General features: G+C 56.6%; 2 protein-coding genes across 22 annotated transcripts in view; both read right to left on the reverse strand.

Annotated features, from left to right (window-relative positions):
- Window positions 1–1,790: 1,790 nt before the first annotated feature.
- STAC3 (SH3 and cysteine rich domain 3) lies at window positions 1,791–7,320 on the reverse strand. Its single transcript, XM_074853729.1, is given in 14 exon segments — window positions 1,791–2,291; window positions 2,488–2,625; window positions 2,852–2,903; window positions 3,410–3,507; window positions 3,652–3,701; window positions 4,017–4,083; window positions 4,188–4,282; window positions 4,359–4,434; window positions 4,671–4,768; window positions 4,915–5,176; window positions 5,575–5,641; window positions 6,415–6,566; window positions 6,568–6,800; window positions 7,110–7,320. Coding segments are annotated over 14 exon segments (1,563 nt in total). The 5' UTR covers window positions 7,186–7,320; the 3' UTR covers window positions 1,791–2,192.
- Window positions 7,321–7,625: 305 nt separating this feature from the next.
- R3HDM2 (R3H domain containing 2) overlaps window positions 7,626–26,815 on the reverse strand; it is a 50,176-nt gene continuing 30,986 nt past the window's right edge. For 5 of the 21 annotated variants that reach the window (XM_074853724.1, XM_074853725.1, XM_074853723.1 and 2 more), the window contains 17 exons: window positions 26,396–26,504; window positions 25,108–25,203; window positions 23,555–23,586; window positions 23,403–23,456; window positions 20,820–21,052; window positions 17,780–17,994; window positions 15,136–15,225; window positions 14,268–14,510; window positions 13,567–13,693; window positions 12,907–13,142; window positions 12,350–12,504; window positions 11,937–12,037; window positions 11,018–11,187; window positions 10,691–10,835; window positions 10,503–10,603; window positions 9,925–10,009; window positions 7,626–8,325 (listed from right to left, as the gene is read on the reverse strand). In XM_074853724.1, coding sequence (XP_074709825.1) covers window positions 7,982–8,325; window positions 9,925–10,009; window positions 10,503–10,603; window positions 10,691–10,835; window positions 11,018–11,187; window positions 11,937–12,037; window positions 12,350–12,504; window positions 12,907–13,142; window positions 13,567–13,693; window positions 14,268–14,510; window positions 15,136–15,225; window positions 17,780–17,994; window positions 20,820–21,052; window positions 23,403–23,456; window positions 23,555–23,586; window positions 25,108–25,203; window positions 26,396–26,504 — 2,536 coding nt within the window. In that variant the 3' untranslated portion in view covers window positions 7,626–7,981. The remainder of the gene's footprint in view (window positions 8,326–9,924; window positions 10,010–10,502; window positions 10,604–10,690; window positions 10,836–11,017; window positions 11,188–11,936; window positions 12,038–12,349; window positions 12,505–12,906; window positions 13,143–13,566; window positions 13,694–14,267; window positions 14,511–15,135; window positions 15,226–17,779; window positions 17,995–20,819; window positions 21,053–23,402; window positions 23,457–23,554; window positions 23,587–25,107; window positions 25,204–26,395; window positions 26,505–26,815) is intronic. The other 16 variants (XM_074853706.1, XM_074853707.1, XM_074853708.1 and 13 more) reach the window with 16 other exon arrangements.

Here is a 26,815-nt window from a genome sequence, read left to right on the forward strand (position 1 = left end):
CTGGGAGGGGGGGAAGGGATTCACCTCTTAATTTCCCATTAACTGCTGATCAATCCAATTAGATCCTGCATGTAATGAAGGCCATCTGCTTGGTACGGCTGGGCCCCAGCACTCCCATCCCATCCCAAAGCATGTGCTATCCTGTGCAGCAGCAGAGAAGGCCATGAGTGCCGGCAGGGAAGGGGTCTGGGGATGGGAGGCTGATGAAACGGGTTTTACCCAATTTTCCAGATGACTCTAATTAAGTTGTTCTCTTCAGCTGATAAATTAGCTGGAGCACTCCCCCCTTCTCCGGGTGGTTCCCCCCTTCCCCTCCCTACTTCTCAGATGCAGCAAATCAGCTTCCAGCCCCCTTCCCCCCGCCCCCCGCAGGGCTCTGCAAATAAATAAATAGACAGTCCCAGTAAAATTAACCATATGAGGAGCTGCAAATGAGGTGGAAAATTTTAATGGTTCGGCATTTAAAAGCTGTCTGACAGGAAGCAGGGACATGAGCGAGCAGGGAGGAAACAGTCCGGGAGCTGCGTATCACCACCACCCCCCCCCCCCCCCCCCCCCCGGTCCCTCACTCCCCCGTTGCCGTTATTCTCTGCTGCCCCAGCGCCGCTCATCTCCCAGCTGGTGCTTGAGATGCTGGGACCGGGGGGGGGACACCCCCGGTGCGGAGACAAGGCACCTGCGCCCCGTGCCCCCCTGCGCCCCCCTCTGCCACGCCGGGCGGGTCAGGACCAGCCGGTGGCTGGGGCCGAGGGCCACCAACTCCCCCGTCGGCTGGCGGCAAACCCCGGGGGGAAGGGGTGCAGGGCCAGGCGGTGGCCGCTCCCCAGCGCGTCCCGGGGAGCTGCTCCGGGGCCCCAGCAGCCCCGGCACAGCCCCCTCGGCCGACAGCGGTGCCAGCCGGAGCCGCCTCCACACCCCCGCCCCGGCGTCGCTCCCCCCACCCCCTTCGCTTCCCCGGAGGCGCGTCCCGGCCCCTCGATGCGTTTCCATCTCCCGGTTATTCTGCAGGCGAGGGGCGGGGGGGAGCACGGGGACCCCTCCCGACCCCCGGGGCAGAGCTGCGGGGCCGGCAGCGCCCTCCCGGGGGGGGCTGGACTTGGGGGGGCTGCTTTGCCCTTGGGACCCCGCTCCCTCCCCTCCCCTCCCCTCCCCACCCCTCCCCACCCCTCCCCACCCTGGCAGCGATGAATGTTGATGGAGGCGGCAGGGACGGGGCCAGCGGCCGGCGCTGGGGTAGGCGAGGCGGGGCGGCCCCGCGAGCCGCCGTCCCGGGGTCGCCGCGGCCTCCCCCGCGCCGGCGGTTCATTTGCATATATTTGCATATTCTTTGCATATCTTTGCATACGGGGAAGCCGCCCGGCGCGTCAGCAGCGCCCCCGCCCGGCCGCCCGCGCCCATCCCGCAGCCCCCGGCCCCGGCCCGCGCCGTCCCACGGCTGCCTGTCGCCATGGCAACGGGCGGCGCGCGGTACCGGCCCCCGTCGCCGTGGTTACCGCCTGCGTCACGGCTCCGGGACGTCACGGGCCGCCCCCGCCCGGGCACCTGTTCCTGGCGCGGCTCCGTCCAAGGGCTCGTCCTGCCCCGGCTCCGTCACCTGTCGCCCGCCGCCCCTATTCGGGCCCCGCCGGGCCCCGCGCCAGCGGCCGGGCCCTTGCGCCGGGGGTGGGGGCCGGGGGGGGGGGCTCCCGCGGCCGCTCGGAGCAGCCTTGGGGTGGGGGTTGTACCGGCACCACCGGCAGCGCGGCAGCGACCCCCCACCCCCCCAGGAAATCCAAACCAGGGAGAGCTCGGCGGGGGGGGGGGAGCAGACGTGTATTGCCAAACCACAGGATCACACAGCCCGGAGCGGCGGGACAGGACGGCCCCGACACCCCCAGGGCACCCAGCACCCACCACTTCAGGCAGGGGGGGCTGGGTGGCCTCCAAAGCGAGTCTGGGGGTGCCCCCTCCTCGCACCCCCTGTCTCTGAAGGCATCAAAAACCCCACTGGGGAAACAGCCCAAGAGGCACCTCCCACACCCCCGGCCTGCTCCGGTCTTGGTGGAGAGGGCCCCCACCGGAGACTCCATTGCTGCGGGTGTCAGGGACGGGAGTGCTTGGCACCCCCGTCCCCACCCCCGCCCGGCTCCGGCAGGTCCCTGCAGCCAGGGCCCCTCCGCCCCCCCGCGGGGGTCCCCGGGACACTGCCCGGTTCAGATCTCCTGCAGGAAGTCCATGGGGAAGAGCCCCACTTTGCGGCCGGTGTAGACTTTCACGTACCCATTCACCTCCTCGCCCTTCTGCACCACGATCTGGGGGCGAGAGGGGTGCGGGTGAGACTCCCGGGCCCCACCGAGCAGGGGAGGGGGAAGGTGGCAACCCCCAGGGAGAGGGGGGGTTGGCTGGGCAGGGCGGGTTTTGTCGAAGGGGCTGGGGGTGGGCGGCGCGGGGACAGTAACGCAGGCCGGGGCACGGCCGAGGGCTGTGACCACCTGGGTCCCACCTCACCTGATCCTTCTTGAGTGTGATCTGCCCGATCTCCCGGTTGCCCACAAAGGAGCGTGTCACCTTGTGCACCCGCTCGCCTGCCCGCACCCGGATGATGAAGTTTGGAGGGAAGTAGCCAATTTTTTCACCTATCTTCCCCTGAAAAAGGTCAGCGGATGGGTGCGAGGGGGGGGTTGGAGCCAATCTGTATGACCCCCAATTCCCCTGTGACAACCAGCCTGCAGGCTGTGGGTTGGCATGAGGGCACAGCAGGTTTAAGGGGCTTTGTCCCCCCCTTAGAGTGCAGTTTCACTCCCAGCTGACCTCGCCCTTTGCTTTAAGCTCTGCATCTCTCCCCTCTGTGCTTGTAGCACACCAGCCTTACCCGCCACCACTCCTCGTTGGAGTCATCGACTACCGTGATCTTCTCCCCTGGCCTGCGAAGGGAAGGAAGGGCTCAGTGTGAGGAGGGGGCAGGGACCCCCTGCCATGGGAGACCCTGAGGTTGGCAGTGAAAATTGCTCTTCCCACAGCACCAGCTCCCAGCGCCCTGTGTCAGGGGAGGTCAAGGAACACGCACAGGAACAGACAGGTCCTCTACATGAGCCTCAAGTCTGGGGTGCAAGAAATCAGTGGAACCACATCAAGACAAACCAGCAGCCTTGGAAATGAGGCTTGTGCCCAAAACCTGGGAGCTGGGAGAGCTGGCCCAGCGGGAGCCAGGGCCCCTGCTTGATGTGTAGCCCGTTGGGGCTGGCAGAAAAGCCATAAAACCCAAACCACGGCCAGCACAGCTCTGATTTCTGCCCTCATTCATTCATTCACAGACCCCTCCTGGCTGTGGAGCCTCATTGCTGAGGTGAAGACTTCTCCCCCTCCCCACTGGGCACCCCATGTCCCTCCCCTCGTCACCCCTGGGCCCACTATGTGGCTGGGAACTTACGGGAAATCCAGGTCATCTTTCTCCAGGGCTTTGAAGCGATAAAGTGCCACGAAGTAGTGGGACTGCAGATAGCCACCACGAATCCCTGGCTGTGGCTTCTGGGGGAGGAGGAAAGAGGGGTTCGGGGCCCCAGAGAGGCTGAGGACAGCCCTGGGGAGCCCAGCAGGGAGATCCCTACAGCCTCTGCCCACGCTGCTCCAAGCCCAGGGGCCTTTGGGGTGTAGGGTGAGGATGACGGCTACCTTGTCATCTGTTGGGCTCTTCTCCATCTTCTTGTCCCCTTCAGAGGTGCCTGGAAATGGGAGGAGTACAGTTACATCTCTCCTGGTCCTGCCTCCTGGCCCGGGAACCAGCCTCCTCCCAAGGATTTCTTGTGCCCAGGTCAACGAGGGGAAGCAGACAGTACCCCAGGGTGGAGACCTGAAGACTCCCTTTCTGCAGGGTAAAACCCACCCCAGTGGGCCTCCCAAATACAGTCTCCCTCCCTGCCCTGTGCCTGTGGCTGGAGCTCACCCCCCCCATTCCTTGGCCCTCCCCAGTTCCTTGGCCCTCCCCAGTTCCTTGCCCCCACCCCGTGCAGCCAGCCTGCTGCAGTCGCAGCACTCACCACCCTCGGTTTTGCCGCCTTCTGGCTTTGTGACCTCTGGCTCCTCATCCATCATAGCAGCCAAAGGCTGCAAGGCAGAGAGCTATCAGGGGGTGGGGGTGGCAATGGGGTGCAGGCTGTGGTGCCAGGACCCCTTGGGCATTTGGAGAGACAGGCCGAGCCCACACTCACATTTTTCTTGTCATCCTGCCCTTTCTTGCGCTCCTTGTTGGCCATAATGACGCCCGTCCGCAGGGTCTCAAACACGGGGTCGCTCCTGTTGGCTGCTGCTGGGACACAGGGACGGTGAGAGTGGTTCAGCTACAGGACGCGAGGAGATGGGGCAGTGGGGACAGTACTTACAGAGCAGCTCCTTGGCGCAGGCGTATTGCTGGTCACTGTAGAGGGGTGAGCTGTACGCCCGGCGAAACCCTGGGGGCTGGAAGGAAAGAGGTCTGAGCATCAACCAGCACCCCCTCCCGTGAGAGCTGAGCGGGGGAGCGGGTGGATGCTGGGCACCCAGAGGGTCAGCACCCAGCAGGGTGTGATGCCGGGCCCACCCCTCGGCATTGGGAGGAGAGGTGGGCCCTGGCGCCTGGGTCATGCCTGCAGGGACCGAGCTGGCCGCCCCCTGCGAGGGGCTGCCCCACGCCCAGGGCTGGTGGGAACACTCACGATTTTGCCGAAGCAGCGCTGCATCTCCACGTAGGACTGGCAGTGGTGGTGGATGTTGGTTTTGCAGTTCTTGCACCTCAGGCCAAATTTGTTGTTGACTAGCGGGGGCGGGGGCAGAGGGGTGGAAAGGAGAGGCAATGTGACACTGCAGCTGTGGGGACGCCTGGGCGGGAGCCCTCACCAGCCTTGGCCCCCAGCCCTCGTCCTGACCACGGCCCCCAGCCCCAGCCCCCTCAGGACTCACGGACAATCATGCGCGCACAAACGTCACAAAACTTGGGCTTTTTGAAGTAATGATCTTTGAACTTGTGGGGTTTGTCATTGACGAGTTTCTGGGGCTCTGGAGGGGGCTCAGGTTCCTCCTCCTCTTCCTCCTCTTCCTCCTCCTCATAGATGTAGTAGATGGGTCCCCCTGAGGAGCTGACCAGCTCCCCGTTGGGCTGCGGCTCTGGCACTGTCTCCTCCTTTGGCTTTCGCTGGAAAAGTTGCTTCAGCTTCTGTAGCTGCTGGGGCAGGAGAGGATGCATTGCACATGGCAGGTGTGTGGGGTGAGGCAGGCAAGCTGGTGCCTAGCTCCCCGCCTCTTTGCTCTGATCTGGAGACTCCTTCTTCCCCAAGTGGGAGGAGACCCCAGGCATCCTGGGACAGAAATGCTGTGAGGACAGGGACCCTTCTCCTGGCCCTGTGAGGTCCCCACAAAAGGACAAACTGGCTCCTGAGCACCATGTGGATGTGGGAACTCTGGGGAAGAGCCAAACTGGGAAATGGCCACCCACTGCCCTGCTAGATCAGGATCCCACCAGGCATCCCTGGCCCCACAAAGACTCCTGGGGCTGGGGCAGAGACGATGCTAGAAAGGCGGCTTCCCCCACCCACCCAAGCTGCCCTGTGGGCACCCACTTACCCGGCTCTTGGGTTTCCCACCTGAAGCAGGTGAAGCTGGTGGCTCTGGCACTTCCTTCTCTGTCATGCTATAAGGCGAAAAGAGAGATACCACATTGGCTGGGGCTGTTTGCACTGCAGGTGGAGGCAGGAACCACCAGACCTTGCTGGATGGGAAGCATCTTCCAAGCCAGTGCCTCCCTCTGCCCCAGCAGCAGCACCTCCTGCCCCCCCTGCCTGCGGGTCCTGCGCCAGCAAGGGCCAGTCCCAGGGCCCTGGGGTACCTGCTGGGCCCCGCTGCATGGGCTGGAGAGCAGCAGGCTCCCAGCCCAGCATGCACAGCACTGCTGCTTCCTTGGTGGACACGGTGCCAAGCGCTGTGGGCCAGACCCTGGGCTACCTACATGTGTCCATCTCCGTCTAGACATCTTCATCCCACAATTACACTGCTAATGGTGCCGCTCACGGACCCCTAGGACAAGCATGCCTTTGATGCTGTCTGGCATCACCGCACAGCCCTGCTTGCTTCTCCACAGAAGCCCCGTGCTGCCATGGGGGCAGGATCTGCTCCTGCATCCCCCAAAACATGCCCGATTCCACCTTTGACTGTCAACCATCCCCACAGTCCTTCCAGCCAGACATCAATATTTTTGGTGATGCCTAACACAAGGTCCCCCCATGCCCCCGTGGAAACCAGCCAGGGTGACCCTCAGGGAGACGGTGATGGGGGCTGGGGAGTCCTGGGGCAAGGGGTGCTGCAGAGGCAAAGAGCCCTGGGGTCTTGCAGCCCCATGCGTGGAGCAGGGGCCCGCAGGGGTCAGTGGCCACAACGAGGGGGAGCGGCACACGGAAACACACTTACACTGTGTTTGGAGCTCTTGTCCTGCGATGAAAAACCCCACAAAGCGTGGCCGATGCTGGGGCCCCGTTGCCTGCAGAGCCCCCAGCCCTCCGTGCCGGGTGCGCAGGGAGGGGGGCAACTGCCCCAGTCCCGTGGAGAGCGGGAGTGACAGGCCAGAGGGGAACCGACAGCTGAGTGCTGGCGGAGGCTGACGCTGAGAAATTGGAGCCCATGCGTGAGCCAGGAGGGGAGCGGGGCGGAGAGGAGCCACTGGCTATTTGCGTTAGTGGGTTGCTGGGCGTGCCAGAGGCCCACCCACCCCCTGGCATGGGGCAGCAGCAGAGCGGGGCACACCAAGAGCTCCAGTCTTGATGTCTCATTTGCTCTTGCAGTTGAGGCCCCTGCAGCTGGGAGGGGAAAAGGAAAGGGTGGCAGCAGTGGGGTCTCTCATGGGGCAGCTCTCGTGGCTGCCCCATACCCTTTGGCAGCAAATCCTGCTGGTCCACTCTCCACTGAGACAGAGCTGCCACGGAGGAGAGAGCTGGGGACCCCGCTGCTGTCATGCTGCCCTGCAGTGGGTGCCATGTCCCTGGAGCTGGACAGGCACCCCAGTGCCAGTCCCTGCACCTACATCCCTGCCAGGCTGTGGTTGGCAGTGGGGCAGCAGTTTGCACCAAGCCTGGGGTTGGAGTCCACCCCTTCCACGCAGCTCTCACCTCTCTGCTTGCACCTGCTCTCGGAAGTAACATCCAGATGCTGCCAAGAGGCTCCAGCTGCTGTGTGCAATGCCATGGTGAGGGTGGTGCCAGCCCAACTCCGGCACCTGCAGGGCAGGAGGACACAGGGATACCTGCACCTGTCAGCTCAAGGGCTGCTCCCCTCTCATCAGGAGGAGTATGCTGCTTCCTGGCAGGGGATACATCTGGGAACACCCCACGCCCCCATTCTTGCATGGGGCCAGCAGCTGGAAAAAGAGGTTATGAATATCTGATGGGGGGACAAGCCCCAGGTCAAAGTGCTCAGTGCTCCTCTCTGAGTCTCGGGTCCCAGGCTTGGCAAGCCATGGGCTCGCAGCCCTTGTACGTGCCAAGCGTGGGGCAGGACCTGGGCAGGAACGCATCCTCCTGTGAGTGCCCCTTCTGCTCCCTGGCTGTCATCTCACCGTGAAAAGGCAGCACAGACAGCAGCCCCTAGCACTGGTACTGGCAGAGAATGGGAAAGCAGCATTAAAGTGATGGACAAGTTTTCTTTTTATATTTAAAAACAACCCCCCAAATAAAATAAAACCAAAAATACCCCCCAAATAATAATCAGATTAAATAAAATGTGCAGTGAACATACCAATCAACACCTGTATGTGCGGTTCAACACAGTGCTTAACAAAACAATATACACAGGGTAAGGTGGGTGGGCACGGGCATCACTCCAAAAATAATAATAATAAAAAAAAAATCAATTTCTTGTCTCTTAATTATGTCCATATAAATATATCCAGGAAGGAAGGCGAGAGGAAGGGAGGGCAGAAAGGAAAAGAGAAGGCAGAGGGAAGTGCCCGCAGTCCAGTGTGCTCTGTGCCCATGCGTGAGCCCTACTGTGAGCTGGCACGCTCCAGCACCCGCAAGTCGTAGTTCTTTTTGGCCACACGCAGCTTGAAGCGGCTGAGGGAGTTGTTGAGGCGGAGGGAGGCATTCTGGGCAGCCAGCGGGCTGGGGAACACGGCCACGATGGTGTATAAGGCAGCGAGGTCACTGTGCCTGCCGTTCTCTGGAGTCCCGTTGTTGTCCCCACCGCCTCCATCTCCGCGGCGCCCCTGAGTCTCTTTCAGCCACTGGATTTTGGCACCAGCCATGGCGAGCTGGGTGAAGAGCTTGTCAGCCTCTGTCCGCGTGATGCCCTCGGGCAGGTCTGTCACCTCCAGCACCCGGCCCAGCACTGCAGTGGAAAAGACAGCACTTCTCAGCAGCAGCAGACTCCTGGGTGGCAACAGCCCAGTGAGAGCTGACGCGTGCGCTCCTCAGCAGCTCTGGGGTCGGAGCAGTCACCTCTACTTTGCCCATAAAAGCAGTGCTTTGCTAAGCTGCCCCCACATTAGGAATGTATTTTTTTAAGCCAGTCACTTCTTCCCCCTCAAAACTGCCTCTACCATTCTGCTCCCTACAGTCCCACATCCTGGCCCTTTCTGATGCCCACATCCTGGTCCCCACGTGGCCTGCGTCAAGAGGACACCGGCATTTCCCATTTGCCCAGGGCTCCAGCAACACCAAGTCCTCCCTGCTTCCTTTGGCTGGGCTTGGCTTTTCAGTTAGGGCTGTCCCAGGTGCTCTGCCCGTCTTCCTATCCTGATCCTCGGGTACCAGGACTGGGAGCTAACCCAGTCCTCCTGCCCTCTGTCCCTGGAAAGGAGAAAGATGTTGACATGTGCGGAACCTGAATGTGATGCTGCCTTGTGTGCTTCACCCAAGGGGAGGATCCCCTTGTGTGCCCAGCCCAGTGTCATGCCAACCTCTTTGCCCGCGCTCTGTGGTACCCAAACACTTCTGCTGCTCCTGGCTCCAGCCCTGGCTTTTGGGCTTAGCGGAGGGGCTGGCTGAAAGGATTCTTTGCTAATATTAACGTGGCATGTCATGAACATGCCAGCCACAGGGAGGGGGGCAGCTCTCCATCACGCAGCTCTTAAAGGGCCCCCTGCAACCAGCTGCTGTTGGTGGGGGTGACATGGAGGTGACAAGGGGGACAAGTCTGAAGCCTCCAGAGAGGCAGTGAAGACTGCCTTCCTTCCAAGCTGTCTGGCTCATGCCCAACTAGCAAGTCTCGTAATTGCATGTGCCTCTCCTTCCCTCCCCGATGACCAAGTGGAGACCTCCCAGGGTGAGGAACAGGGAGTCCTTTCCCCTTTGGAGAGAAATGATCCACTGGGGATTTCAGCCCTCACAGCCACCCCTGGAAGATCCCAAAGCCCTCTCTCTACAAAGACGTGGGCTCTGCAGCTCCTAGCCCCACTGGGAAATGGAAACATGAGAGGGAAGGGTCACTTGGGGAGGCAATGGTGGGAACAAGACCGCAGGCGTCTGGACACTCACTTTCTGCTGACAAAAAGGAATAAAATCCCAGGAGTTCTGCCCGTTCCACCCGCTCCATCATTTCAACCTTCACAGAAGCAGGAATAGGGCCCAGGTGTCCTGGTGCTCATCACTGACTCTCCAATTTCTCCCCACTCTTCCTCAAAAGCTTTGCTCAGTGCAGGCAGTGTTCGTGAACAACGCCTGTCCTCCCCCGTCCTGACGGGCACAGCTGCCTGGGACTGGCTCTGCTGCAACCCCCGGCCCCAGTCAGGCCTCACGTGGGCTGCGGGGGGTGCGTGTCTGTGTGTGTAGGGGAGTCAGTGGCAGGCAGCAACTGCTTTCCACAACCACCTCCAGCAGTGGGTTCTGTGGGATACTGGTGTGGGCAGAGGTGGCGTTTGAAGCCTCTGCCACTGCCAGCTATGCCCATGCAGTGGGGACTAGTCAAAGGGCAAAGGGGGTCACTTGCCTACATCACTTGTCCCAAGGTCAGTGGATGCTGACTTGAGGGCCTGTCTCTTGCTCCGGTTTCCGTGTTTCATTCCAGTCTGCCCCTTAAAGAATAAAAACGGTAGTGTGTCACTGGAGGAGACGCTGTGCCCACAGAGCATCCTGGGAGTAGGGGGCAAGACCAGACTGGACTAGGCCATGGCTGTGAAAGGGAATGAAGACAGCTGGCTGAACCTTGCACCCCCTGGCACCTTTAGGGTGACACCATGCTTGGGTAAGTTAGATGAGATCAAGGCACAGACATGGTTCCAGACAATCAAAGGACTTGGGGCTGACACAGCTTCTGGGCAAAGCTGGGAGCAGGATGAAATTTTAGCCCAGTGCCAGGCTCTAGGGAAATCCATTTACGATGGCAGCTCAGCCGGACGGATGGCAGGCAGTCTGCCACCTCATCAAGGAGTGTCCAAGCACAGGGCCTGGTGTGAGACTCACTTCTTAACTGCCCAGAGGAGGGTTGTCCAGGGGGATGGGAGAGGGGTGGTCTTGCTCTGCTCCCAGGACAGTGAAAGGGTGGGTGGGGGTTTGGCCCAATCTTACCTGGTGTGCACTGTAGTTGGGCTGGTTGTGGAGCAGCGGTGGGGGACAGATTGACAGATTATACTGCAGTGGCTGGCCCAGCAACGAGTAGCGCCCATCACCTGCAAAAAAGGAAACAAATGTTTTAGAGGTCTGAAGAAATCACAGGGAAGACCCAGCCCTGTGCTGTCCCCACTCTTTCCCCTTACCTTGTGCTGGGCCCATGGGCCGGGGAAACTGTGTGAGGACAGGGAGGGGGCTCAGCCCCGTGCAGACACTGTTGAGGTTGGTGACAGGAGACGGCGTCGGGGATTGGGTGGGGGATGTGATGGGGCTGTTCAGCTGGGTGCTGGCCTGGGGGAGGGAGAGCGTTAGACAGCCCCGGCACTTGTGACCGGTTCCACACCTGCCTCACCGCCAAGGGACGACCCCACCCCCATCTCCCAGCCCATCCAGACAGCACAGATGCTGGGGTCCTCTCTCCCGCCAGGCTGCTCCCAAAAGATGAGCTGCCTTCTTCCCAGTCCTCCCAATACCTGAGCACTGGTGTCTGGGTTGTACAGGTCTCCTGGCTTCTGCCCCCGCTGGTCCAGGCTGTAGTACTTACAGTGGCTCCACTGCACCACAGGGGGATTCTGGGGGGCCTGGGGGCCGTTGGGTACATTCAGCTGCATCACAACCACGCCAGGGCCTGATGGAGACACCCCTGGGGAGAGACGACAGCAGCAATATTGCCCAGGCTCTGTGCACTGCTGCTGCTGCTTGCTGTGGGACAAGAGGCAGCCTGCCTGTCTGTGCAACTCCGCACCCTTCCCTGCAACACCCGCTCTGTGCTCTCTCCTCCGCCACTCCTGCCTGCCCAGGTGGGTGGAAAAAAGGTTCCACCAAGACCTGGTCGGGATCCCTCTCTGATATCACAGCTTACATCAGAGAGTGATGACTTTTAATCCAGGAGAAATGCAAGCAGAGGGGACAAGTTGAAGGCAACTTGGGTGACCTCTCTGAGCATCACAGCAAAACTTCAGGCAGAGGATCTAAGCGCAGCTGGGCGCAGAGCTCGAGTATCCTGGTTCCAGCTCTCGCACCGATTCACCAGGCCCCAGCTCACTTCTCTGCAGCTGGGACAGGATGCAGGAATCCTGATGCTCCTCTCGTCCCACGAGCTGCCCCGGTGACACTAAGCCGCGTTGCCAGCAGAGGGAGGCCGCAGCCCACAGCAGCTCCAGCCACCAGCTCCCACCCTGCCCACCATGGCAAGGAGATGCAGCCTGGAGCAAAGCCGCTGTGCCATGTCCTGATAACTCCCAGCGGGCCGTGGGATGGGTAAGACTAACCCACTGCCCAGAAGCTGCCCGACTTGGGTCTGAATTGGCAGCTCTGTTTGCTGCAGCCCCTACAAAACCTGATCCAATCTGTGCAGAATCAGTTTCGACCCTGACCGCTGGCCCCTCTTACCTGAATACTGCTGCTGCATCTGTGGCGGGCTGCAGGGTGATGGGGACTGTGGCATCTGATACTGTTCAGAGCCAGGTGGCTGAAGGAACCCCACCGAAGGGCTGTGAAGCAGAGAGTGCTCTGATGAGGTGTTGGAGATGGGGAGAAACAGCCTTCCCATCCGTGTGGGCAACCACCAGCTCCCTCAGTACTTGAGCTGCCTCTGGAGGGGCACGGGAAGCGCCGCGCGCTGCAGGACAGCTGTGTCCAGGAAGTGCTGATTGTGGGAGCTAGGACTGGGCAAGCTCAAGAGATGAGCAGCATCTGTGGTGCCCAGCCACCTTCTCTAGCTGCAGCAGCAGGACGCTGTGTCCTTGCAGCAGGGCAGCAGGACCCCTCCTCCCCATGGCAGGCCCAAGAGACAGCAGCTTTACCTGGTGCCGTTCTGCTGGGCAGTGGGGATGACGCTGTAGTAGATGGGCACCCCTCCAGCCTGCAGTCCCCCCTGAACAGACTGGCTGGCTGGTACAAGCACTGGCTGCTGGAAGGGCTGCTGGACCACACTCTGGGACTCATTGGCCACAGGAACCTGCACAGGGAGGAAAGAAGCAGCCCTATGGAATGCCAGGTAACAGAGACCAGGAGCAGGGAGAACTGGCAAGGTCCATACAAGGTAAAAATGCCAGATGGTTGTCTGCTGCAGCCCAGAGCAATCTTGTGCAGGCAAGGGCAGCTCCTCCCAGCTCTTCTGTGAGCAGAATGGCGAAGGGACCACCTGCACTCAGTCCTCCTTCTCAAGACATGTCCCACACAGATTCAAATGTGGACGTGCCCTCCCCAAGCTGTCAAGCATGCACCATCTTCTCAAAGCGAGTAAGTTTCCACCTTTGACTCCATCACTCAGGCACAGGAATGGGGAACGTCCTGCAAGGCCTGCATGGCTGAGGCCCCCTCCCCTGCAGCCCCTCATCGGAGAGCAACCGATGCCTACCTGGTACGAAGGCAGTGGAGTGTACTGGACCATCAGGCCTTGCATCTGGCTCCCCATACTGCTCCTCTGGCTGCCAAGAAGGCCAGGGGGCTGCGCCTGCTGCACTCCCATCATACTCTGCATCTGGCCCCCCATGCTGTTCCTCTGGCTGTTGAGGAGCCCGGGGGGCTGTGCCTGCTGCACTCCCATTACACCTTGGTATGTTTGCTGCTGGTTGGACATCATTGGCTGTAAACCTGTCGAAACAGGGTTTAAATGGAGCAGCTTCCCAGCTGGCCACAGGAGACAGCCTGAGAGTTGGCATATGAGGGCTCAAATCCTGCTTTGCCCCCATCTCTTTCTAAAGAGTGGGAAAAGGGCTTCCCTTACGGCAGATGTAAAGACACCCGAAGGAAGCTCCTGGCTTTACATCCACCTTGCAGCACCTCAGTGCACGCTACACGCTGAGCAGGAGGGAAAAGACTAAAACAGTTTTCGCAGCCAGGCTGTGTTTCAACTTTCCTTTGCACAGTCAAGAGGCACTCTACAGTCAGCAAGTCCAGCAAAGAGTGGGAGACAGGGAAGAGCAGCCTGGCCCCGCACAGTGAATGGAAGATCTTTAAGAGCCAAGAGCAGCAGGAAAGGGAAACATGCCCCCTCCCCACTTCTACATCCCCTTACCAGGCTGCTGGGACTGCTGGGGGAGCTGCTGAGTGCGCTGGGAGCTGTAGGCCACTGTGTGACTGAGAGATCGGTATTGCTGGCTGGAGTTCGGGTACTGCCCAGGAGGGTAGTAAGAAACCTGAATCTATCAGAAACAAGAAAACATGGTGATGAGAACACAAGAGAGAGTTGGACCAAGAAAGCTGGTCCCCCAGGACCAGTTTTCTTTCTCACCTGGCCTGGCTTCTGCCGAAGGAAACCAAACAGGGCTTTGGCTCTGGCCAGATGAAATAGCTCCTCAGGGAACCGCAGCCCCTTCCCGCTCCTCCCAGCCTCCACATCCAAGCCTTTCCCAGCACAGTAGTGCAAGAGCACAGTAGGCACAACTCTCATCACAGCTCAGGGGAACAATCCTAGAGGTCATAATGCCCTGCAGGACCCCAAAGAGAGCTTAGAGGCGTCAGCCCTGAAGCTGGTCACTGTCCCTTCCCCAATGCTACGAGCCAGGAACGGCCAGAGGGGTCCCGAGATAAGTGCCTTGTGAGCTTCGTGCCAACCCAGAGCTTGGACCCCTGTGCATTGATCCGTCACAAATGAGCAGCAGAAAAAGAGAGGACCCACTGTCAAGGAACTGTTCTCTGGAGTGCTCCCCAGCAGCCCCTTGCCTGACAGCTTTGGGCCGAGGGGCACAACCCCTCCAGGCTCGCGCATGTCCTTACTTGCTGGGGAGGCTGAATGTAGCCCTGGGGCTGCAGCACCTGCTGTGGGGGGGCCGTGTGCCCTGAGGCGGAGTAGTTGGAGGTGGGGATGGGCTGCCCAGGGGTTGCCATGATGAATCCTGTCTGCTGAGGATGCTGGGAGATGAGGGATGACTGGAACATCGCTGAGGAAGGATCCGGTGCTTCCGTAGAGCCCTGTCGGCTGAGGCTGATCTGCCCAAAGGGGTTGCTGAGTTCGTCGGCCTGCATAAGTGGGGAGGACGGAGGCGGACAGCATGTAGGACATAGCTCTGCTGAGTGGACTGCAGACCCCTTCTCCCTACTCTGTGGAGGAGCTCGCCCAAGAAGGGTCCCCAGAAATGAGCCACAGACCAAAAGCATTCTGCAGGACAGGGGGTAGGGGCATGCGAGCTGCTGGGGGGGCCCAAATGCTCAGCGGGCACAGGTGACATGTGGGGCCCCACACAGGCAGGGGTGTCCCCAGCCCAGAGGCTGTGTCCCATGGGGCACGCTGTTCCCAAAAGACCTGGTGGAGACAACACGGGGGCTGACTGAGACCACAGGGCAGCCACGGCCCCCGGACCCCAGTGCTGGGCACAAGTGTCGCTATCTGGCGGAGCTCTGGGTGTGGCACCTGCTCTTCCCCAGGCTCTTCCCAAGATCAGCCTCTCCAGCAGTGCCTGGCCCTGGTGGGTCCCCCAGTCTCAGGCATCCCACTGCCTTGACCCCACTGCAGTGCAGAGCCTCCATGAATCCCAAACCCACTGGGTGCAGTGTCCACAACATACATGATCAGCAAAAGCTCATACAACACAAACACCACATGAGTACAACAGAGACAGTGCAGAAGAGGAAATGGGGTTTATACCAAGTTGTACTGCTGGGGTGGAGAGACTGGCAAGAGGACTTGGGGGCAGGAGCTTGGAGAATACTGAACAGGCTGCAGCGCTGGGACCGGCTAAGACCAGCAGAGAAGGGAGTGGAGGAGAGAGATTTGGGTGGGAAAAGGAGTGGGGGGAGGAAGGGTAGGAGGAAGGAGAGAAAGAAGGAACAACAAGGTTAGTCAACTGAGCCAACTGCAAACACACAGAGCGGGGCATTGCAGAGGGTTGGAAAGCATGGAGACCAGAACGGGGGAGCATTCATCTCTCTGTGAAGACACACAGCCCGGCCAGTTGCTTTGAGGCTGGGAAGGCTGACCATGTCCGCAAAGCAGCTCTTGCCTGGCATGAACAGTGACACAAGTTCACAAAGGCCAGCTATGGCCAACAGCAGCAGGAGAGCCACTTCCCCCCAGTACAACCCTTGTGTCTCTCCCACTCCCCTGCCCACTTGTGCGTGGCACTGACTCCCAGCTCTCTCTGCAGTGCTTCTTGGCTTTTCCTGCTGGTAATGTCCTTCCTTCACCCTCGCCTTCCATAGGGGCCCCTCTCACTTTGTCACTGGGAGGACCTGCTGATGCCTGTTTAAGACAACATCTAACTCGAGCACCACATACTGTGCTTTGGGCACTGAACCTGTAATGGTCAGCACTGGATTGTTTTTTTGATTATTTGGTTTGACCTTTAGTGAAACAGAAGGTGCATGCACATGGGGGACAGTGCATTTTCAGACTTTTCACCAACAGTCAAACACATGAAAAAAGTTTTTCCAGGACAAACAAGGACATAGATCTGTTGGAGAGAGTCCAGAGGAGGCCACGAAGATGCTCGGGGGGCTGGAGCACCCCCCTGTGAGGACAGGCTGAGAGAGTTGGGGGGGTTCAGCCTGGAGAAGAGAAGGCTCCGGGGAGACCTTAGAGCGGCCTCCCAGGACTGAAAGGGGCTACAGGAAAGGGGGGAGGGACTCTTGATCAGGGGTGTGGGGATAGGATGAGGGGTGATGGTTTTCAACTGAAAGAGGGTAGATTTAGATTAGACATAAGGAAGAAATTTTTTAATATGAGGTTTTTTAATATGAGGGCACAGGTTGCCCAGAGAAGCTGTGGCTGCTCCCTCCCTGGAAGGGTTCAAGGCCAGGTTGGATGGGGCTTTGGGCAACCTGGGCTAGTGGAAGGTGCCCCTGTCCGTGGCAGGGGGGTGGGACGGGATGATCTTTAAGGTCCCTTCCAGCCCAAACCATTCCATGATTCTGTGACCTAAACCATTAGAACTGCCAAAGAGTAGAAGATACAAAATAAAACCTCAGCAAGACACAGCGATCCTGTACAAGCTCCAGAAGTCTGCTGTGTGTTCAAACCTCCCACCCCAGGTACTGTACTCTGTCCCATGCCACACTGCAGCTCCAGACATACTCCTGCTGCTCTTGGTGCTAGACCCAGGCTAACTCAGGGAGATGTTTCTCTTGAGTCTCAGTATCCTCTGCAAACAGAGCCACAACCCTGGAGCCAGTCCAGGGCCCAGGAACTACAAGCTCCCCCCACCCTCATACAGACAGCAAGGAGCTGTTCATGTTATCTGCAGTAAAAGCTGTTTGAGGAGGCTTGTTTCCTCCTCCCTTCCTAGCCCACTGAAAACACTCAGAATCACAGAATAGCCCAGGTTGGAAGGGACTTTGGAAGACCATCTGGTCCAACCTTTCATGGGAAAGGGAACCTAGATAAGATTATCTAGCACCCTCCCTGTCCAATCGCATCTTGAAAACCTCCAGTGTAACTTGTAGTTCTTTGCTGTAGGAGACATCGTAAGTATGAGATGATGCACCAGAAAGGATCCCTATAAAACTCATAGGCAGGCTGAGGTCAGCACTGACCCGCTGCTCTGAATAGGGCAGGACGGGAAGGTACTGAGGGTACTCCCCACGCACACCGCCCAGCTCTGCATCCGCTGAACATGAGGCAGCTTTGCTCTCCAAACGTGCCCACCAGAGCTGGCTCCCACCTCTTCCCCAGCCCTGCAGTGGTACGGGGGCAGCTCTTGTGCTGTGCTTTTTTACAGCCTCCAGAGCAGAATAAAGTATGTAGGAATGACAGCCCCGAGTGCTTTCCAGAGGGCTCCATTCTCAGAAATAGCCCTGCAGGCTGTGGAACATCACTCGGGTTTAACTCAGGGAGGGTCTGGAGAATACACCCTGGCATAGTTCCAGGTCTGTCTCCCCAGGACATCTGGTGACCAGCCATGGGATTTCAGTACCGGGAAGCTCAAACCCAACTACCATTGTGATGGTCCCTCACCAGGAGGGCAACTGGTTCCAGAACATAACCCTGCCGCTCAGCAAGGGCTACAGATCCCTCGCCAGGAAGGCTGCTGGCCCGAGCAGATACAGAAGAGGCTGGCCAGCTGAGACATCACACAGCATCATATTCAGGCACAGCAAGGCCCCTGACCTTCTCCTGCTCTCTGCCAATAGCACAGAGGGACTGTCACTCCCTAACAGGCAGCAAGTGTGAGGACAGCCAAAACCACCGGGCAAGTGTGAGCCCAGAGCACCCTGGATGTAGGCCGGCTCTGCTTCTACCCCCACCTGTGTGCCCAAGGAGCTTACGGAGCCCTGGACGCTGAGCAGCAACTCACCTGGGATATCATGTGGTTACTCAGGGCTGGCTGCTGCTGGGCTGCTGGCGGTCCTTGGGGCTGCGGTGGGGGCTGTTGGGGTGGCTGTGGCTGAGGCTGCTGGGCTGTGCAGGGTAGGAGGCCACGGCTGGGCTGTGAAGAAGGGGACTGGCTGCATGCTTCAGGGGCACCTAGTACCAAACCTTGAACAGAGAAAGGCATGGCAGGGTTGGTACCTGGGAGAAAAAAGCATCGATTCATTGATGGGGAGGGCAGGGGGTGGATCCTTTCACTGCTTCCTGTACTGCACCCAGGTTGCATTCTCTGCTGTCCACGTGGGAGCTTCCACAGGGGACAGGGTGACCAGCTGCAGGCTAAGTCACTAGTTTGCTTCACAGCAAAGCAAGGTGTTGACACCCCCAGGACTCCAGGTGATTGTACCTCTCTCCTCTCCATGTCCACGTACACACACTGACCCTCCACAGCTGGTCACACCATCTTCTCCCCCTGACCCACGCATGCCCTGCCCCACACAGGGAAGACCAGGATGCAATTCCTGTTGCAGACTATGGCCACGAGTTGTACAGCTGTTATTCCCAAGAGCATGTTCTCTTCCCTGACCCCCAACCTAGCACCCTCACTCCAAGCAGACAGCCTACAGAGCAGTCTCCATCCACAGCTCTCAGGTAGTTGCTGTCAATATTACTCAGAGCTGCAGGAAATGAAAGGCCAGTGCCAGGCCCATGTGATGAATTTAGCTGGACTCTGCCCACAGGACAGTGCATGTTTGGTGCAGGTGCTGGCAGGATTGGCACAGGGTAGTGAAAACCATCTCTGTTGCAATTGATTCTTTGGAGGGACGTGCTCTCTGTCTTGCCTGGAAAGCACCAGGCACGTGTCAGGGCCTTCTATAAATGACATGGATCTTCTGCTGGGAAGAGGATTCCTAAAAGAGGGAGCTGCCGGATATACTCATGTCAGCTCAGCACCATAAACCAGTCCCTGGAAAGAAGCTGGAGAGCTGTTCCCAGTCATAGTTCTGCAGCTATAGGCATGGTCCCTGCCTGGACACTAAGACATGGTCATGATCTGCTAAAGTGCTTGTCCAGAACAGAGATGGGAGTGAGGGAATCCTATTTTATGGCCACATATACCCAGTACATGCACATCTTTTGAGTGCAAGGCTAGGGGGTGGCAGGCTGAAAGCAATTTCTTCCCATGGTAGGAAAAATTGTTAGGAAGGAGTGTGATACATGCTGCAGGACACCCACCTGGGAAGTGCCCTCCTCAGTATTCAGTCTTATTTCCAGAAATAAAAGGGCTGTGAGACTATTGCTTGCTGCTCAGTAGCTGCTATTTAACTAATTCTGCCTCTGATCTGCTGTATTTCAACAGCTAATCTTCAGGCATTCTGCTAAGGAGGTTTGTATCATCAGCCACATGGTGCAAAAAAGGAAATATTTTGCTGAGAGTTGCCCAGGGCCTGAATGCTGAGATGGGAAAAGAGCCCGAGAGTCCTAAGCACTTCCTCCCCACATGAGGATATGGAGGGTGTTGGGTTTTTTCCCCCCAAGTGAAAATTCCTTTGCTTGCTCCCCCCGCCCCCTGACATTTCTAATCACTCGCCATTATGTAAAGCCTGGCGAGCAAGTGGCTTCTGTTCCCAGGGGAGACCTGGAGGAAGAATACAGAAAGAGCAAAAAAGCAGATCCTCTCTTGCTCTGCTTTGCACACAGCTGGGACAGATCTTCAAATAACTGCTCCCATCAGATGATGAATCAGTCCTGGAGGTGGTTGCAATAATCAGAATAAGTGCAGCCCTGAGCACAATGGAAACAGGGTCCCAAGAGATGATGTAGGCACCTTCAAACTGCAAGACGAATGTGTGGTTTTCAAAGCCAGCCTGGATGCTAGAACAGCAGCCTGGCTGCCTTTTAGATCCATCCCTTTTATTTGAAAAGATTCTTGTGGAGCAGTCTAATCACCCACAAGCACCAATCTGCCTCCCCTCCCCAGCAAAATGACAGCTCTCAAGTATTTGGGGACCTGCTGCCTACCAATAAGAATGGAGGAAGCTAGACCGTGAGACAACACTGGATTTTGCTCACTGATATTTCACAGTAATTGTAACCAGCTACCACACGGCTCCTCAGTTATCACTGGACCATTAAAATAAGAGCAAAGACCTGTGCTGCCTCTTCCACAAATGCCTTTCACAAGCAGTCAGTTGAAAACAAAGGACTCTGCTCCCCACTAATAGAAGGGCTGGTGCCCTGCCAAGTGCAGCGCACATCCTCTCAGGAAGCTGTTGTCAGTAACAGATCACCAGTGATGCCCCACAGTAACGTTCTCCATGCATGGGCTACCCTTCGTGCTACCTAGATGGAGAAGGAAGAACTGACCTGAAGCAGGCAAAGAGACTTGTGATCCTAATTCCCTTTGGTGCTCCTGAAACCTTCAGCTGTATTCAAGAGCTCTGGAAGAGCTGCAGGCCTAGCTGCCTGCTGTTATGTTTGCTCTCAGGAGTATAGTGAATCATTTTGAGAGAACATCGTAGGCAGATACCAATTAACACAGCCTCTGTCTGATGAGACAGACTGTGTGTCTGATGAGATAGACTAATTGGTGACACTCTTCCTGGACCTCCTTTGTTGGAAAGCAAGGAAAAGTGCCAGATGGTTCACCCTGACTAAGTCTCCTTAGGGCTGCAAGGGATTCTGGGGAGCAGAAAGGAATGGCAACATAACTTGCAGCACAGCAGGGGAGAGAAAACAACAGAAAACTAGTAGCTTGAGTTCCAGGGTATGGCATTAAACAATGTCCTTTGTCTTAGATAACTCTGCTAAAGGGAAGGAAGATCTGATAGTGAGTATTGAAAAAGCAGATGATGAACCACCTGGCACATTCCTGCCCAGGTACTGAACACATTCAGGTGATGCCAGCCACGTCCCATTCCAAGCAGTCTCTGAGCAGAGCACCATGAGGCCCTGCTCCCCAGCCCGAAGACTATGTCTGCTGGATGCCCTCTGACAGAAGGTGTGGAGGGGAAACAGTACAGTACCTGCCCGGGATGTTCTGCTGGCAGTGCTGCCTTTGCTGCTCCCGATGCTGTCCCCCCGCGTCAGGATGGAGATGCCACTGAAGCTGCTGGCTTTGGTAACAGGCGGTCGCAGGCTGCGGATGGAGCCATCCGAGTCGGTGCTGCTCCACGGCCGAGGCTCCAGCGACTTTATCTCGCTCTCTGTGCTGCTCTGGCGGCTGCCTGAGGCCCGGTTCAAACTGTCCCGGTTGCCCCTGCAGAGACCAGAGGAGTTAGACCGCACCTCCAGCGGAAAGGGGCAGCAGCAGGACCTGCCACACCAGGGTGGTGAGCCCAGTCGGCAGCTGGCTCTGTGACACAGCATGTTGGCACTTTGCACAGGGATCTGACAGCAAACAAACACCCTGGGTCACAGCTTTCTTGGGCATGCACTGTGAAGACCCAGACACTGCTGATCTTCCTTGGTGTATGTTGAGAGCTGGCTTCTGGCCCTTTTCCCTAGCCAGATCCCAGCCTGTAAGAGATGCCAGCAGCGTCAGAGCATGATCCCTTGCTAAAGCCCTCTTTGTTTCAGAACAGGGAGCTTTTAACAGAGGCCTTGAGACAAAGCTGATCGAGATCTTGTGAGACCACTTTCCACACCAGCCCTGGTAAGGTTTTCTGCCAGCTGGAGCAGCTACATGCTGGGATATTGCTACGCTCAGAGCTGTGCTCCCACTGATCACCCTCCCTTAGCCCCAGGCCAGGTCTGGCCACAGCAGGACTTTACGGAGTATCAGCAAAACATCCCAAGCTGTGAGCCTGGTTTATCAGCCCAGCTAAGGCTCATAAGCTCAGCAATAGGTTCCTGGGCCCTCACTGGGGAGGAGTGGTGAGGAAGGAGATCTCATATAACGCTGCAGGCTGAGCCTGGCAGCAGCTCCACACAGTTGCGGAGGGGAAAAGATAGGCTTGGAAGGAGCTTCTGAGGTGATGTCCTCGGCTGCTGGGAGCACACGAGAGCCAAAAAAAATACGTCTCTTGGGAAACCAGTACAATGGTTATATCCCTAAAGAGGTCAAGGAATTGGACTATGCAGCCTTAAACCCCAAATTACAGCTGGCCTAACAAACACCACCGTCAAGCTCTTGGGGCCTCTACAACCTAAACTCTGAAGGCTGCTCCTGGGGATGTTCAGAGAGGTTGTGCATGTGCAGGGAAGGGGCATGTCATGGCCTCTGCTCTGACACAGCTGCAAACTCTGGTTCCCTGAGAACTCAGAGCCCTCTCAAGCTGATTACTGCTAACCCAGCAGCATAACAGTTCTGCTACACCCTTGCTCTCTGAGAGCACTGCCCTAGCAGCTTCAGCCATGCCTTTCTTTCCATCAGCCTGTTTCCAAATGTGTCCACCAGCAGAGAGCTCTCTGCAATCAGACCTGTGCTTCAGCAGCATTAATACAGCACTTCCAGGCGACTGAAAGACAGCTGTACTGCGGTGAATGGCGGGCCTTGAGAATGGTAAGTCTCTGGAGTTCACACAGACATCATCTCCAGAACCACCACTGAGGGAACCCCAATCTCCTTAAGAGCTTGTCTATCTGTCCACAGCTCAAAATGGTCCTGAGGCCCACATATCCTCCCTCTCCCCCCTATGGGAACCACAAAACAAAGACAGCAGGTTAACCAAGCTCTGTCAGGATTGGGCACAACAGTCAGAAAAGCTCCTAGTGCAGCTCTGGCTGCAGCTCAGCTCCTAAAGCTGCAATCACAGCAACAATGGGTTTTTTTGCCACTTGCTGTGTGAGTTTTACTACAGCCCTGTGGCTGATCTGAAAACTATACCTCCTGCCTTAACACCACTGCCACACACAGACTCCAGGACGCAGTCCCTGTAACTGTGCTGAGGACACTTGGTTTTCAATGACAGTGTCCCTCCAAGGACAGCCTGAGCCATATCACCAACTGAGGAGAGGGGCAAAGCTGTTCCTACACTTGCTTAGATTCTCCTGTCCTCTTCATACACAGAGATGCTTCATCTCTAGAGCTTTGGCTGTCAAACAAGAGGACAGCAGGCATGAGGGTCTCTCCATTTTCATCCTGTTCTTTATCCTCATACCTCCTGCAGCCTTCTGCAGCAGGGGTCAGTGAAAGGTGACTCATCAGGCCAACTCCATCCTTCCAGCCCTTTCATCCACAGGAAAACTACTTAATAACAAAATGCTGCTCAAACACATTCCCAGTGCTCTCTGCAGCATACTCTGGTTGAAATGGAAGCCTGAGACACTTCATTGCCACCATGAAGTAATCCAGCCTTTATAATCAGGGATTAGGGACAACCCCACCTTCTCTGGATGCTGATCCTGTCACTGTAAAGAGCAGGGGTCTTCCTATCCTTTTGGGAAACAAGAGGTAGAACAGTTTGAAAACTGCTGGAATCCTCCGGCTTCCCCACTCCTCCCTGTCATTCCCACCTTCCACCCCTCCATTTTAATTGATGAATCAGCAAAAAAGGACTCAGAAATTGATGTTGCAAAAAATACAACTTCAAGAACTTCACAAGCAGCCATGCATGGGGCAAACTTACTCAGCAGGACAATGTACAAAATAAGTCACACAGAGATACCTAAAAATCTGCCTCCGTTTGTGAGAACTAGAAGAAAAGCCTTCTTTGGAGATTCTGTCGGTTGACATCAGAAAAAAGCATCATTATAGAGTCATGCAGTCCTCCGTAGAGAAAGCCAGAGATACAAATAGTGTCTGCTAAACAGTACTAACCTGCTGTCGGTGAGATATCCATTCTGGCCAGTCTGGAAGCACGGAAAAGACATGGAGATGGAAAGGAAAGAAAAGAGAGACTTAGTAACTTTGAAAGCAACAAGCCCAGGAAATTTCAAAGCAAAGAAGAGCAAAGCATTAACAATACGGGACTCGGACACAGTTTGTCTTGTGCACCAGTTACATGTTCACTCAGGAATCTTGCTGAGCTTTCTGCACACCAGTCCCATCTGGCTCTCCATCCAGGCCCATTAGGAACCTTTTCTGATACCTGCAACCCCAAGATCCCTCAAGAGTTTGCAAATCTGAGTCCTCCACTCCCTACTCCATTGCTCTACGGCAGCTTTGATGGTAGCTTTGTCAACAGAACAATTGAGGCCAGACATACAAGGATCCTTATTTGCTAAATGCAGGTACAATTACCAGAGCCATGAAAAAAAGGCAGAGGGCTGAGCCCAGCCCGCCCTGCGACAGTCACCCCTGCCTCTGGAAGTCAGATGCAAAGCACTGGCTCAGCCCATGAACACAGATCGAGGGTAAGTACATGCCCACCCAGTGTTGTGCTAACATGGGACAGCACCTGCTCTAGTCCAGGACTATAGGCAGAGCCGCTTACTAACGTGTCTAGATGGCTTTGGGCCTGTGCGTGTAAGACAAGTCCATGATCTCAACTGGCTGGAGAGTCATCAGCTGAAGCTTGGTGACTTGGCTAGGGACTCAGCACAGTGGCTGCCTTAACATCCTCCTTGGGCAGGCACATGGCAATTCCCATTAGGACAAATGACAGGCATCGTCCCCAAGACGCTCAAAAGCAGCAGGCAAGGAGCTGGACTTTGAACATGATCCATGGCAGATGGGCCCTTGGAATCGTCCCTGATTCCATCATTTGCCACTTGGCACAGCCTGGAGAGCTGCCTCCAGCTGGCAGACAGTACTCAACACAGCAGAGCACAGCGGCCTCTCTGAGCCAGACGTGAGCAAGGAATACAGCTCCGGCTTAGAGGAGTTCCACATAGGGAGCAGAGATCTCAAGGAAGCAATAACCAAGCTGGACACTTCGTAAGAAGGACTATAAACGTACTGGCCAGATTCATCCTGTAAAGGCACAGAGCCCTGCCTGGTACTCCAAGGGCAGCACTGCTTGGTCAGGAGGTCGAAGCTGCAGCACTGGAGAGAAGCTGGGGGAGACAGCTGCTGCTCCTTTCGGGTTCATCGACTGATTTTCTAGTCATCCCAGAAACGCCACTGCATAAGCTTATAATCTTGCTGGGCAGCAAGGAGCAAAACTGTCTCCTCTGTCAGTCCCCACACATCTATTGCCCCCTGAAACAGGCAATTTAGGGAAGGAGCAGACTGGGGAGTGGAGGTGTGGCTCCTCTATCTCAATGTCTCAGACATCTTTGGTAGGAGCTGGAATTCAATGGTAGATACCAAGAACACTGGGAAATTTGTAGAAAAGGCAATGACGAGACCTGACCTCTTAGTACACTCAAGGACACCTTCTGCCACAAAGTTCCAGGCGGGTACCTGGCAAGTGAGTCATCCAAGCTTACCTCTCGTGCAAATATCCGCTCCCTGACCCGCTGATACTCTTCCTCTCGCTCTTCTATAGATTTGCTCCTTCTCCCATCCTGCAAGGGGAGTCTGATCTGAAGGGACAAACACATCTCAGCGGGTCAGCAGTTGCCAATGGGAGCAGGGGGCGCAGTCAGCTGCTATTTTTACGTAGCAGTGTACGTGGATGTGGATTACGGAGTGTGTGCATGATGCCTGGATGCAATGACACAGCCTCTGCCTTTGAACCTACCTTCTGGACACCTATGTCTAGGGATGAACATCCCAGAGGTCTCAGCACACTCTACCTCCTGGATCAAGCACAACCACTCTGCCTGAACTCTGCCTGATTCAGAAAGGACAGATCAGGAATATCACCATGTGCTTCTGAAAGACAGTCTGTTCCCAGGGGTCAAAAGCTAAAGGCCACTCTTTGGAGCACATGCCAACACAGCAAACTCCTGCTCAGTCATGGATTCTGTGCTTCGTGGGTAGCTGCATCACCTGCAGAGTGCCACCATGGGGAAACCAGAAACTGATACTGATTGAAATGACCAGCTTCCCATCCCGACGACTTAAGTTCAGAAACATGACCCAAAGCAAGGGATAGTGGTATGCTGGGGCGATGTAAAGATGGGAGCTACAAGAGCAAAGAGCATGAGATCCCTGGTGAAGAGGTCTCCTGTCTCTTGCCCCATTTTTGATGTTCAAGATTCTGTCTGACACAGGCTGGGAAAACAGCCACAGATGAACAAGCTAGCTGTGCTTTATGGGTGTGGTGCCACCTGTGGCAGTACGAAGGCAGCCAGAGATTCAGGAGGGTTTTTAGCTCCGATGACTGGCAATGCTGCTGAGCTCAAAGTGTTTCATTTTGCCGATGGTTTCCTTCCAGCAGCACTGCGAGGTCCTGATGACTTCACAGCTTGACTCGCTGCAAGCCCCGGGGAGGGATGGGAGAGATGCTTGTCAACACTCAGCTCTGGGGCATTTCCAAGGAAACCTTAGCAAAAGGCTTCACCTTAAAGCCTGGCCCAGCCACCTGTGATATTCAGGGTACAGAAAAGTACCCCCCATAGAATCCACACAAATTCTTCATGCATTTCCACAGTATTTTGTAAAGTTTTCATGATATATCTAGATGCTGCTGCTTGGGTGGGGTGGAAGGTTCTGTTAAAGAAGGTAGGAAACTGCAGGAAACCCAAGAGAAATTTAGGAGTTGTTCTCATCTTAGAATAAGTTGCACTGGACTTTCACAAAGTATGCAAATACTCCATTGCCACCCCTTACCTGATTATCATCTCGGTCCATGCTGGTATCATCTCGTTTTAGGATAAACCTCTGTGGGAACTCTGCATTCTTCTCATCTTTGATGTGCTCAGAGAACCTCTGCTCAGGGCTGCAGGAAGAACCAGCTGTTGTTAGAATGGCAAAAACAGGCATAAAACTCTCTTCATAAAACCGCTGCTTTGTAGGGAGTGAGGGGGGTGTGCAAAGATGTTTGTTGTGTTAAATGTCTCCTCTCTCCTCTCCTTGTCTGGCAACAAGAGCTCCTGCCCATTCTCTGAGAACTAAAGAGAGCTAGGAAAGGCTTACAAATACATACGCTTAGGACTGGAAATGAAGGATTCTTTTCTTCTACAGAGGGGACCTGCCCTTCTTATGGAGGAAAAAAAATGTGGTGTGGAATCCATCCTGCTCTGGACCATG

This window comes from Strix uralensis, chromosome 33 (assembly GCF_047716275.1).
Source record: "Strix uralensis isolate ZFMK-TIS-50842 chromosome 33, bStrUra1, whole genome shotgun sequence".
Taxonomy (NCBI): Eukaryota; Metazoa; Chordata; class Aves; order Strigiformes; family Strigidae; genus Strix; species Strix uralensis.